The following is a 14,462-nucleotide window of genomic DNA, read 5'->3' on the forward strand; positions in this document are numbered from 1 at the left end:
AGGGGTAAAAAACACTTGATTAATTTCCTAAGCAACAAAGGATGACATAGCAACTGGAACTGCTTTATTTTTGTTATCCCTCAAGCCCTGCCAACTACGGGACCAGCAAGAAGCACAAAGCTGCCCATGAATTCCGCAGCCTTCTTGGTCTGAACAACTGCGGCTTGCACGCTACTATGGTATTCTCTGTAGCCGTGGTACACTGGTTAACGCTCTGCTCTATCAATATGCAAGGCCCAACTTCAATACCCAAGGTGGGGAGAATCTTTTTGGGAGGTGAGGGGGGGAATGACAATAGACTGATGGAGGGAACTTCTTTTAAAATAACGAGGAATGGATTGATGATGACGGAAGACTGCCCAGATCACGGTCAAAGAACGAAGGATGTACTGACAAAACAGTAAATTGTTCACCTCTTGTTTTTTTAACTACCACTGAACAAGCTATCATCCCATCACTACTTTAGTTCGCATAAAGTAGCTTACACCAAAACACAAACCAAGGACAAAGGAATGTGCTGGGACTTTGAGAGGTCCACATATTCTTACCTAAGTAATAATTGACAAAGTCTGCCGTGAGTGCAGGCTGCTTGTGTTTCCGACGGCCATCCATGCTTGCATTGGTGTCAGATGTGTCCACCGGGAAAATGTCTGTGCTGATGCCCATCAGCTCTGCCTTTCTCATTAACTTCCTGATGGCTGATGCACTAGAGGTCAGAGGTCGTGGCAGCTTCTCCCTTGGCACCCATGCTTGAGGTCGTGTGTTCCTGGACAACTCTGCTTTTGTGCGGTATTGTTGCAGGCGAGTTGTGATCCGGCCCTGGTGCAGATGCATTAAGCATTTAAATCAGAGAAAACTACACTTGTATTTCAATGTGCAAGTAAATTATAGTTCACAAGTAGTGTTGAATATCCTCCTGGAAATAAGCACCTTATGTAACATCGTGTGCATCTTACCTGAGCTTCAGGAGTGAGCTGTTTCTCTCGCTCAAGCACCGACACCTTACAGTATGACTGCAAAGCCAGGTAGTTTTTTCTTTTCCACTTCCTATCAAAGCGGTCTGCATGCTGCTTGCAATAAGCAAAAAATGGATCTGCAATATCCTACAGGATTGGAAAATATTTAGATTAATTTGAGTGTTATAAATAGATGGGGATAGTATCTGTGTGTTGGAATCCTTTCATTTCCGGAACTCACTTTACAAGAAAACAAACACTATACAGTGGGGAGAACAAGTATTTGATACACTGCTGAAGGACATTTACACCTCCCATCTCACCCGCAAGGCGACCACGATTGTGAGTGATGTGAGTCACCCCGCTCACTCTTTGTTTGATCTTCTGCCCTCTGGGAAGAGGTACAGGAGCCTGCGCTCCCACACCACCAGACTCACCAACAGCTTCATACCCCAGGCTGTTAGGATCCTGAACTCTCTCCCCCCTTCTGCGTAGCGTCCTTTACTTTTGCGCTATATTCTGACTGTCTGCTGTTTGCACACTTGCTCCATTTTTGCTCCTCTTATTTATTATGTTATTTGTTTATTTGTTTATTTATTATTTATTCATCACTCTTATTTATTCTTTTTTTGTGCCTTCTTGTTTTTATTTTTTGTGTTGTTTACTTGTATGTATATTGTGTACTATGTCTTGTCACCGTGGGATAGTGGGAACTTTGGTCCGGAGGACACGACGTCCAGTGTTTCCAAAAACAATTTGAAAAGTGGACTCATCAGACCACAAAACACTTTTCCATTGTGCATCAGTCCATTTTTACATGAGCCCATTTTACATGAGCTTGGGCCCAGAGAACCCGGCGGCGTTTCTGGATGTTGTTCATAAACGGCTTTTGCTTGGCATGGTAGAGTTTTAACCAGCACTTACTAATGTAGGGACAAACTGTATTTACTGACAGTGGTTTTCTGAAGTTTTCCTGAGCCCATTTGGTGATATCCTTTAGACTAGGGGTGTCCAAACTTTTTGCAAGGAGGGCCATATTTAGTAACGTGAAGGGGCCCGGGGGCCAATATTTCCCGGGGGTTGCTAGTGGGACGTCCAGCGCTGCGCGTTCCCTTCTCTTTTGGGGGGGGGGGGGCTTTTGCTAGTGGGACGTCCAACGCTGCGCGTTCCCTTCTCTCCCGGGGGGGAGGCGGCTAGTGTGACGTCAAATCAAACGCTGCGCGTTCGCTTCTCTTCCGGCGGGGGGGGGGGGGGGGGGCTAATCGGACGTCAAGCGCTTTGTGTGGCGGGCTCCATCTAGTGTGGAAACTGAGAAGTGCTCAAGCTGTTGTGCGGGCCACATTCAATTATGTTTTCAGAATTTGCTGCGGGCCAATAAAAACTGGACCGCGGGCCAACTGCGGCCGTAGTTTGGACACCCCTACTTTAGACACTCATGTCGATTTTTAAGGCAGTGCCGTCTGAGGGATCGAAGGTCACGGTCATTCAGTCTTGGTTTCCGGCCGTGGCGCTTACGTGCAGTGATTTCACCAGATTCTCTGAACCTTTTGATGATATTATGGACCGTAGATGTTGAAATCCCTAAATTCCTTGCAATTTTGCTTTGAGAAATGTTGTTCTTAAACTGTTCAACTATTTTCTCACGCAGTTGTGGACAAAGTGGTGAACCTCGGCCCATCCTTGCTTGTGTATGACTGAGCATGTTTGGGGAGGCTCCTTTTATACCAAATCATGGTACCCACCTGTTCCCACTTAGCCTGGTCACATGTGGGATGTTCCAAATAGGTGTTTGATGAGCTTTTCTCAGCTTTCTCAGTATTTTTTGCCACCTTTCCCAACTTCTACTGGACGTGTTGCAGCCATAAAATTCTAAGTTACCGTTTTTTTCCATGCATAATGCGCAAAATTTAACTAATTTATTGTCCTAAAATCTGGGGTGCGCATTATACATGGGTACAATATTTTTTCTTTTTTTTTTTTTTGAAGAAAATCATGGTACAACAATTTTTGAAGAAAATCTTGTCACGGATGGTTCTTTACAACGTCACTTTCCTCTCTTTTCATTTTAACCTAACTGATCGCGGTGGTGCCTTTCTGGGCAGTCGGAGAAATCAACGGCAACAACAGCGATTCGGTGACGCCCCCTGACCACAGTTGCCGTAATGTTGGGAAGCGATGCGACCTTGTAATTTACTAGTCGTACTAAAACGTACTGAAACATTTTGGCAGAGCACTGTGTACAACCAGTATGGATCAACAAATTCAACAATTGATCCATATATAAGGCGCTCTGCATTATAAGGCGCACTGTGTTTTTTTGAGTAAAATGTAAGTTTTTAAGTGCGCCTAATAGTGCGGAAAATACGGTATTTGAAGGAAAAAAGTGAGCCAACACTAAATATAAAGCCTACAGAAACAAGGTCAATAAACAATTGTGTGTAGAAAATATTTTTTTTATGACAGACTACTACAACAAAGCTCAAACTTTACAAGATCCCTCTGGTCTGCTATAAGCCTGATAACAGGCAGAAGAAAGAGACGTTGAGACCCCCCTCCCTCCCCAGCTTACTTAAATCTACAAAACAAGCAGATAGAAAACAAGCAAATAATGGCCGAAAGCTTTATTAAGTTCTTTGTCACAGTAGGAGAAAATCTTGCAAGGACATTCCCAAAACAACAGCTGCACTGGAATCACCTTGAAAGAATCAAATACAGTTAGGTCTGAAAATATTTGGACAATGACACAATCTTCATGTTTTTGGGCGTTGCATTCCACCACATTGGATTTGAAATTAAACAACTAGAACGGAATCGAAGTGCAGACTTTAAGCTTTAAGTCAAGATGTAGAACATAAATATATAATTAAACATAGGAATTGTAGCTATTTCTGTACAAACACTCCTTATTTCAGAGGCTCAAATGTAATTAGATAAATAAATATAACCCTAAGAAAAATTTTACTTTTTAATATTTTATTGAGAATACTTTACAGGCAATGACTGCCTCAAGTCTGGAACCCATGGACATCACCAAATGCTGGGTTTCCTTCTTTATGATGCTTTGCCAGGCCTTTACTGCAGCCGTCTTCAGTTGTTGCTTGTTTGTGGGTATTTCTGTCTTAAATTTTGTTTTGAGCAAATGAAATGCATGCTCAATTGGGTTGAGATCTGGTGACCATTCCAGAATATTCCACTTTTTTGCTTTAAAAACCCCTGGGTTGCTTTTGTAGTATGTTTTGGGTCATTGTCCATCTGTACTGTGAAGCGTGGTCCGATCAACTTTGCTGCATTTGGCTGAATCTGAGCAGAAAGTATACCCCTATCGACATCAGAATTCATCAGTCTGCTTCTGTCTTTTGTCACATCATCAATAAACACGTGACCCAGTGCCATTGGAAGCCATGCCTGCCCACGCCATCACACTGCCTCTACTAAGTTTTACAGAAGATGTCATGTGCTAAGGATCATGAGCTGTTCCAATTCTTCTCCAAACTTTTTTCTTCCCATCATTCTGGTACGGGTTGATCTTAGTCTCATCTGTCCAAAGAATGCTGTTCCAGAACTGGGCTGGCTTCTTCAGATGTTTTTCTGGCCTTTCTGTTTTTGAGACTGATTAATGGTTCGCACTTTGTGGTGAATCCTCTGTATTTACTCTCATGAAGTCTTCTCTTTATGGTATACTTAAATACTGATAATACACCTACTTCCTGGCGAGTGTTCTTCACATGACTGGATGTTGTGAAGGGGTTTTCCTTCACCGTGGAAAGGATTCTGCGATCATCCACCACTCTTGTCTGTTATGCTTTTCCTACGATGTGTTTGCTATATGCATTTGTTATATGCTTTTACTACTGCGCATGTGCAGACGCGTTGTATGTCGGGAGTCAAGGAAATGATTCAGTTGTTGTAATGGAGTCACGTTGTTGAAGTGTACAAGTAAAGTCTAGTGCAGGGGTCACCAAGTCCGGTCCTCAAGGGCACCAATCCAGCCTGTTTTAGGTGCAGCCCTACAACAACACACCTGATTCAAATGATCAGCTCATCAGCAAGCTCTATTAAGGCTGATAGCGATCCTGATTATTTGAATCAGGTGTGTTGTTGTAGGGCTGCACCTAAAACAGGCTGGATTGGCGCCCTTGAGGACCGGAGTTGGTGACCCCTGGTCTAGTGAGACGCACAGTTGTTGTTATCGTCGTTATTGAACTTCACATGGTAGCAGAGGATGGCCGCTGGTAATTACAAAGTTCCGCCAGCGTTTGATGAGAAGAAGTCTTACGAAAGTTGGAAAAATTAAGTCGAAATATGGAGACTTGTTACGGACTTGGATAAAAAGAAGCAGGCTTTGGCGGTTGCCTTGTCGCTAACGGGAAGAGCGAGAGCGCTGGAAGTATCCGCAGGGGATTTGAATACAGACGATGGAATGACTACACTTTTGGGAAAACTGGACTCGGTGTTTTTGAAAGAAGAAAAGGACCGCCAATACGAGGCATATACGGAGTTCGACCGGATAACGAAAGACACGGGCATTTCAATAGCGGACTACATTGTCGAGTTTGACCGGAGGTACAACAGAAGGTACTACTCAGGCCCCCTTCTTCAGGTCTTCCATGTGAAGCTTTGAAATTTGGAATTTCATTTTAGCCAATTCGTCTGGGCCAAATCCAATACACACTCACGCACCATATTTTACCATCCTATCCACCATGTAACTCGACACCCCCCTTCTCGGATTTAGGACCAGGCGACAAAACCGCCTTGCCCCGCACCATGGTTGGGAGCTACATTGGCATCTCGTCCTCAGAGTCAAACATTTTCACACAGGGGAAACAGGTAGCAGTCTGTCGGGCGGGGTGAAACGGCCCCCCTTCCGCAATTCGTTCCAGGGCCTGAAGCAAGTGCTCCATGCGGTCCTGACCGAACGCGCCAACGTGCTGGTCGCTGGTGTCGTTGTTGCTGGCATCGCCGGAACCCTCAGCCAGGGCTCTCAATTTTGGAGGTGTATCTTCACCTAAAGGGCTACCGTCGGCATAAAAGTCCCAGTTGTCCTCTTTGCCCATATTGACGCCTTCGGCCGCGGAATTGTCCTCCAAATTCTCGTCCGCAGGCCGGGCAGGGCTAGCGGGGGACTCACCTGGCGATTGGTCACCGGGCATCCCGTAGCAAGGGCCATCACACTCGTAAACAGAGGCTCGGGGTGTGTGGTGTCCTTGACAGTGGCCACACGGCCCTCTGCATTCGAAGAAGAAGCCATCAGTAGACAAATGTCCGAGGCACCGTCCTCCGTGCTGAGGGGTAGGCTGCTCGGCCACAACACGAGCAACATGGGGTTCCACTGCGCGGGTGTAAAAGTCATTGGGCACAGGCCGATGTGCAGGGCTAACAGCCACACACCGGCCGCAATGCCAGTGGGACGTGACGCATCGAGACCCGTTCGGGTGGCGCCAAGCCATGTGAACCAGAGGCCAGATGGTGCCATGGGTGTCACCATGTCTCGAAACGAGAACAACACATGGTTTTGGTGGGCCATTGGACGTATCGAGTAGTGTTGCTGACGTCATCAGGTCAGAACAGCCACCCCCTCCAAGGCGCTCCACCTCAGTTTGCTCTCCTCGCTTGACATAGAGACCATCAGGGGCAAGCCATGTATGGCCTGTAAGGGATGTGGTAAAGCAACAGCTCCCCACAAACGCCCTTCCGACCGTCCAGGCGAATTTTGCTAAATTCAATCCACAAAGAATGCACCTGGGTGCATTCGAAACACGATTTACTGTCTGAAACACAAGAGACACACAAGTTTTGAACATAGAACGGTCAAACCATCCTCATTAGGCAAGCTTCTCGGAGCCTTGTTAAGGAAACGTTTGCTGTTCGAAAAAGTTATAAGTTAACACAACCAACTCCAGCACGGTTCCCATCCTGGATAGGTTCAAAGTCAAAGTCAAAAAGTAAAAGTCTGCTTTATTGTCAATTTCTTCACATGCCAAGACACAGAGATATCGAAATTACGTTTCCCACTATCCCACGGTGACAAGACATAGCACACAATATACATACAAGTAAACAACACAAACAGTAAAAACAAGAAGGCACAAACAATGAATAAATGAGAGCAAAAATGAAGAAATAATAAATAAACAAATAACATAATAAATAAGAGGAGCAAAAATGGAGCAAGTGTGCATACAGCAGACAGTCAGAATATAGCGCAAAAGTACAGGACGTTACGCAGGAGGGGGGAGAGAGTTCAGGATCCTAACAGCCTGGAGTATGAAGCTGTTGGTGAGTCTGGTGGTGCGGGAGCGCAGGCTCCTGTACCTCTTCCCAGAGGGAAGAAGATCAAACAAAGAGTGAGCGGGGTGACTCACATCACACACATACGTGGTCACCTTGCGGGTGAGATGGGAGATGTAAATGTCCTTCAGGGAGGGGAGTGAAGCACCAATAATCTTACCAGCTGTGTTCACTATGCGCTGCAGGGCCCTCATGTTGTATTCAGTGCAGCTACCACCCTACACAGCGATACAACTGGAGAGGACGCTCTCAATGGTGCCACGGTAGAATGTGGTCATGATGGCCGGAGGAGCACTTGCTCGCCTGAGTTTCCGCAGGAAGTACAGGCGGCGCTGAGCTTTCTTCGCAAGTGATGCAGTGATGGTGGTCCAGGAGAGGTCCTCACTGATGTACACCCCCAGGAATCTGGTGCTGCTCACTCTCTCCACCACAGCACTGTCGATGGTCAGTGGCAGGTGTTGGCTGTGACCCTTCCGGAAGTCAACAACAATCTCCTTGGTCTCGTTGACGTTCAGCAGGAGGTTGTTGTCCTTGCACCACGTGGCCAGAAGGTCGACCTCCGACCTGTATTGAGTCTCGTCGCCCTCGGTGTCGTGTCGTCGGCATATTTCAGCACGCGGTTGCTGCTGTAAGTTGCAGTGCAGTCATGCATCAGCAGGGTGAAGAGCAGCGGACTGAGCACGCAGCCTTGGGGGGCCCCCGTGCTCAGCGTGATGCTGGCGGAGATATTGTCGCCAATACGTACTACCTGAGGCCTCTGACAGAGGAAGTCTAGTAGCCAGTTGCAGAGGCAGGTACTGAGGCCCAGCTTGTCGAGTTTGCAGATGAGTCGCTGTGGTACAATGGTGTTGAATGCAGAACTGGAGTCCACAAACAACACCACCTTCTCTCCAGGTGGGTGAGGGCTGAGTGGAGGGCAGAGCAGATGGCATCCTCAGAGGACCGTTTGGCTCGGTACGCAAACTGGAAGGGGTCTATGGTGGGGGGGGAGAATGGATTTGATGTGCTCCATTACAAGCCGCTCAAAGCACTTCATGATGATGGGTGTCAGTGCCACGGGGTGGTAGTCATTGAAGCAGGATGGAGCAGGTTTCTTCGGCACAGGTACGATGGTGGCAGCCTTGAAACATGATGGGACGATGGCCTTCTGCAGGGAAATGTTAAAGATGTCCGTGAAGACACCCATCAGCTCCCCAGCGCAGTCCTTCAGCGCTCGACCTGGGATGTTGTCTGGGCCCGCCGCCTTACGGGTGTTGATAGCAGCAAGCGTCCTCCTCACGCTATCGGCAGAGAGGCACAGGGGCTGCTCGTGTGGAGGGGGAGGGGTCTTCAGCGGGCAAGTGCTGTTCTGAGCGTCGAAGCAAGCAAAGAAGCGGTTCAGATCGTTGAGCAGACGGATGTTGCCCTCACAGCTCTGCGGCGCGGGCTTGTAGTCCGTGATGGTCTGAATGCCTTGCCATAGGCTCCGTGCGTCCCTGCTGTCTTTGAAGTGGGCGGTAATCTTGCAAGAGAATGCCTTTTTCGCTTCCTTGATGCACTGGGACAAGTCGACCCTCGCTGTTCTCAAGCCAGCCTCATCCCCAGCTCTGAAGGCTTTGTCCCTGGCCCTCAGCAGCCTGAGGACAGCCCCTGTCAGCCATGGCTTCCAGTTAGCCCGAGTGACGATGTATTTCGAGTGGGTCACATCATCAATGCACTTCGCGATGTAAGAGGAAACAAGTCAGTATACTCCTCTATGTCCGTCCGATATAGCTTCGTCTTGTGGCAATTGCACTGCCTTCACAACTCGTTTAGCAGTAAAATCATCTTTAATCACTTCCTAATCATTTCAAGATATTGCTTCCTTCCTTTCAGCAAAAAAAAAACAAAAACAAAAACCCGAAAAGTTGAATTAGAAAAACATACATATGTATATATATATATATACATATATATACAGTGCCTTGCGAAAGTATTCGGCCCCCTTGAACTTTTCAATATTTCGCCACATTTCAGGCTTCAAACATAAAGATATAAAATTTTAATTTTTTGTCAAGAATCAACAACAAGTGGGACACAATCGTGAAGTGGAACGCAATTTATTGGATAATTTAAACTTTTTTAACAAATAAAAAACTGAAAAGTGGGGCGTGCAATATTATTCGGCCCCTTTACTTTCAGTGCAGCAAACTCACTCCAGAAGTTCTGTGAGGATCTTTGAATGATCCAATGTTGTCCTAAATGACTGATGATGATAAATAGAATGCACCGGTGTGTAATCAAGTCTCCGTATAAATGCACCTGCTCTTTGATAGTCTCAGGGTTCCGTTTAAAGCGCAGAGAGAACCATGAAGACAAAGGAACACACCAGGCAGGTCCGAGATACTGTTGTGGAGAAGTTTAAAGCTGGATTTGGATACAAAAAGATTTCCCAAGCTTTAAACATCTCAAGGAGCACTGTGCAAGCAATTATATTGAAATGGAAGGAGTATCAGACCACTGCAAATCTACCAAGACCCGGCCGTCCCTCCAAACTTTCATCTCAAACAAGGAGAAGACTGATCAGAGATGCAGCCAAGAGGCCCATGATCACTCTGGATGAACTGCAGATAACTACAGCTGAGGTGGGAGAGTCTGTCCATAGGACAACAATCAGTCGTGCACTGCACAAATCTGGCCTTTATGGAAGAGTGGCAAGAAGAAAGCCATTTCTCAAAGATATCCATAAAAAGTCTCGTTTAAAGTTTGCCACAAGCCACCTGGGAGACACACCAAACATGTGGAAGAAGGTGCTCTGGTCAGATGAAACCAAAATCGAACTTTTTGGCCACAATGCAAAACGATATGTTTGGCGTAAAAGCAACATCACCCTGAACACACTGTCAAACATGGTGGTGGCAGCATCATGGTTTGGGCCTGCTTTTCTTCAGCAGGGACAGGGAAGATGGCTAAAATTGATGGGAAGATGGATGGAGCCAAATACAGGACCATTCTGGAAGAAAACCTGTTGGAGTCTGCAAAAGACCTGAGACTGGGACGGAGATTTATCTTCCAACAGGACAATGATCCAAAACATAAAGCCAAATCTACAATGGAATGGTTCACAAATAGACGTATCCAGGTGTTAGAATGGCCAAGTCAAAGTCCAGACCTGAATCCAATCGAGAATCTGTGGAAAGAGCTGAAGACTGCTGTTCACAAACGCTCTCATCCAACCTCACTGAGCTCGAGCTGTTTTGCAAGGAAGAATGGGCAAGAATTCCAGTCTCTCGACGTGCAAAACTGATAGAGACATACCCCAAGCGACTTGCAGCTGTAATTGCAGCAAAAGGTGGCGCTACAAATTATTAGCGCAAGGGGGCCGAATAATATTGCACGCCCCACTTTTCAGTTTTTTATTTGTTAAAAAAGTTTAAATTATCCAATAAATTTCGTTCCACTTCACGATTGTGTCCCACTTGTTGTTGATTCTTGACAAAAAATTAAAATTTTATATCTTTGTTTGAAGCCTGAAATGTGGCGAAATATTGAAAGGTTCAAGGGGGCCGAATACTTTCGCAAGGTACTGTATATATATATATTTTTTTCTCTTTTTCAACAAAAAATAAATAAATCTGGAAAAGATGAATAAAAAAAATATATATTTTACTCAATTGTCTGACTTAAAACATCTAGTATATGTACCAAAGTGCTGTATTACAACCAAGTATCCTATCTATAACTCATGCATCACTCAGACAGACATTTTGGAAGGATGAGTACAGATTTGCCCAGGATATGGGGTCCTGATTCCATCATCAGTTAATCTGACTTATTTTGTTTTTATGTTATTTTTCCTTTTTCTAAATGCCTCTCAGCTTCCCAGCAGCGGGTACCCCCCCGCCCCGCGCGCAGTAACAGCGCCTCCCGTGCGAGGGGAGCCCAGCATCAAAGCAGATCACAGGCTGGCCCTTCTCAAGGTCCCCAATGGAACAAAAACAATGGAGGCTATAGAAATTAGGAAAAATGAAAAATGGACAATCCACAATGAACAAAGGTGAGCGATGAGATGCTCTCTCTCTCACACACACACACACACACACACACACACACACACACACACACACACACACACACACACACACACACACACACACACACACACACACACACACACACACACACACACACACACACACACACACACACACACACACACACACACACCTGGACCAGCATCTTGGATTGGTGAGAGGACAGCAGGGGGCGTGACCTAACAAATCTGACAGGTGGGTCACGCCTTCATAGTAACAACAGCTGAAAAAGACGTGTCACACACCATCACGTGAACACTCCCTGACGAAGACGGAAGTTACTGCCGAAACTGCCGGAAAGGTTTTTAAGGTAAGACCTATATTATTTGTCTGAACAAAAGAAAACAAAAGGCTATTATCACTGAAGACATAATGAACACAATCCAACTAACAAAACTTGTGTTACTGTCAAAATATTTTTGGACCTAACTGTATGTTCCACCCAACACACTTGTGCTCGAACCGGACACAGAAGAAGTAATTTCAATTCTAACAAATTGTACATCCAAAACTTTAATAGATGTGAATGAGTTAGACATGAAAACGGTGAAAGCTATAGCACAAACTATAAGTAGGCCACTTACACACATGTAACTTATCATTTAAAAATGGAGTAATTCCCTAAAGGATGAAAATGGCAAATGTCCTCCCCATTTATGAACAAGGGAATAAGCATGAACTAAATAACTATCATCCTATTTTGATTCTCCCACAGTGCTCTAAAATCATAGAGAAACGGTTTAGTCAAAGGTTGGAGTAATACATTGAAGAAAACAATATACTGTGTGACAATCAATATGGCTTTCGCAAAAAGAAATCAACTACTCATGCTCTCACAGATTTCATCAAAAACATAAGAGAGGCCTCAGACAAGGGGCTGCATAGTATTGGAATATTTTTGGGCCTACGAAAAGCTTTTGACACCATTAATCTTAACAAACTACAGTAATCCCTTGCTACATCGCGGTTCGTTTGTCGCGGTTTCACTATATCGCGGATTTATTTCCAAATTAAAAAAAAAAAAGGAATTATGGCACAAAACTTACCCACACGCCAGCAGAAGGCAAGGAGTGCCCACACAATTGCACTGCGTACACTTGTGCCTTTTTATAAAAAAATTGTTATAAGAGTTCTAAAAACATATTTACAGTGTTGTACCTTGTTATAGAAAAATTGTTATAATAATAAAATAGTTCTAAAAACATATTTACAGTATGTACACTTGTTATAAAAAAAAAAACTAATAATAAAAGTTGTTCTAAAAACAGATTTACAATATGTAAGAATTCTCCATGTTATTTATGTTATTCAGCCGTGCTTTGATTTGAGGTAGGGTGATTTATTTTGAAGGCCGTTTTCAGGCGATACCACTTCCTGTTTTACGTTCGTGTACATATGTCGGTTACAGTGGTACAGGAGTCATTGACGATGTAAGTGGGTCTCCTAACAAGAGAAATGAACGATCATGTGTCTAACCTTTAGGTCAATGTAGTATTGCTCCAAATGTTCGTTTAAATTCCTTTTGAGGTCCGTTTTCGCGTGTTAGCACGATCGCGAATTAGCATCTTCCCGCTAACTCGTTAGCCTGCCCAGTACTTCTTGTTAACATGTTACACGCACACACGTATATTTATATTTTCAATATTTATACAAAATTTTCTGTATGTTATAGTATATACTATTAATGTATTATTTACATGTTTGAAACAATTATTTAATATTATAATGATAAAATATGCACTTAAATGGTTTCATATACATTTATTGACACACAAAAAATGTACAGATAAAAAAAAAAGTACAGATGAAAGGGTGACCGTACTTCGCGGATTTTACTTATCGTGGGTGGTTTTTGGAACCAATTATCCGCGATAAACGAGGGATTACTGTATTTGAAAAACTAAATAGATATAGAATACTGGGCAAACCATTACAATGGATAAAAAGCTATCTAAATAATAAACAGTTTGTACAAATTGTGAGTTCTCGATCACTTGCGTGATCCCACAAGGGTCGGTTCTGGGGCCTAAATTGTCTATACTATACCCAAATAACAATCAATGTGTGTGATAAACTCAAACTATCAATGTTTGCAGATGACACAAGTATATATTGTTCAGGAAAGATTTACACACATTGATTGTTACCATAAACAGTGAATTGTCAAACCTCCAAATAAGGCCCAATATCAACAGGCTGTCATTAAACTTTACAAAAATAAAATTCATGGTATTTGGGAAAAAAAACACAAATAAGGAATTAAAATGAACAATTAATGGCTCACCCATTGAAAGAGTAAATGAGTACAACATATTGGAAATCACTATTGACGAACCTCTTGGGATGGAAACCATATTCCAAATATCTCCACGATTTTAGCAAAAAACATATCCGTACTGCGCAGATTACAAAATAAAGTGAATCAGCCAACTTTAAAAATAATACAGTAATCCCTCGCTACATCACGGTTCGATTATCGCGGCTTCAGTACATTGCGGATTTACCCCCCCCTCAAAAAAAAAAATTCACAAATTCAAAATAAACCTTCTAAATTGAGGAATTATGGCACGGAAGTTGCCCACACGCCAGCAGAAGGCAGTGAGTGTCCACACAATTGCAGTACGTACACTTGTACCTTTTTTATAAAAAAAAAAGTTGCTATAATAAGAGTTCTAAAAACATATTTACAGTATTGTAACTTGTGATAAAAATGTGTTATAATAATAAAAGAGTTATAAAAACAGTATGTTTACTTCTACCTTGTTATAAGAAAAGTTGTAATAATAATAATAAAAGAGTTCTAAAAACATACAGTATGTATACTTTAGCTACATATACAGTGCCTTGCGAAAGTATTCGGCCCCCTTGAACTTTTCAACATTTCGCCAGTACGAAAATGGTCAAAGTCCAGACCTGAATCCAATCGAGAATCTGTGGAAAGAGCTGAAGACTGCTGTTCACAAACGCTCTCCATCCAACCTCACTGAGCTCGAGCTGTTTTGCAAGGAAGAATGGGCAAGAATTCCAGTCTCTCGACGTGCAAAACTGATAGAGACATACCCCAAGCGACTTGCAGCTGTAATTGCAGCAAAAGGTGGCGCTACAAATTATTAGCGCAAGGGGACCGAATAATATTGCACGCCCCACTTTTCAGTTTTTTATT

General features: G+C 43.8%; 1 protein-coding gene across 8 annotated transcripts in view; it reads right to left on the reverse strand.

The window, feature by feature from the left end:
* Positions 1-14,462, reverse strand: part of phf14 (PHD finger protein 14) — a 163,271-nt gene that overhangs the window by 81,481 nt on the left and 67,328 nt on the right. For all 8 annotated transcript variants that reach the window (XR_005100216.1, XM_037270210.1, XM_037270207.1 and 5 more), the window contains exons 8-9: positions 957-1,103; positions 549-819 (exon numbers count right to left, since the gene is read on the reverse strand). Coding sequence is in view for 7 of the 8 variants with exons in the window: in XM_037270210.1 (XP_037126105.1) it covers positions 549-819; positions 957-1,103 (418 nt within the window). In the remaining variant the exon portion in view is untranslated. The remainder of the gene's footprint in view (positions 1-548; positions 820-956; positions 1,104-14,462) is intronic.

The sequence above is a fragment of the Syngnathus acus genome, chromosome 14 (assembly GCF_901709675.1).
Source record: "Syngnathus acus chromosome 14, fSynAcu1.2, whole genome shotgun sequence".
Lineage (NCBI taxonomy): Eukaryota > Metazoa > Chordata > Actinopteri > Syngnathiformes > Syngnathidae > Syngnathus > Syngnathus acus.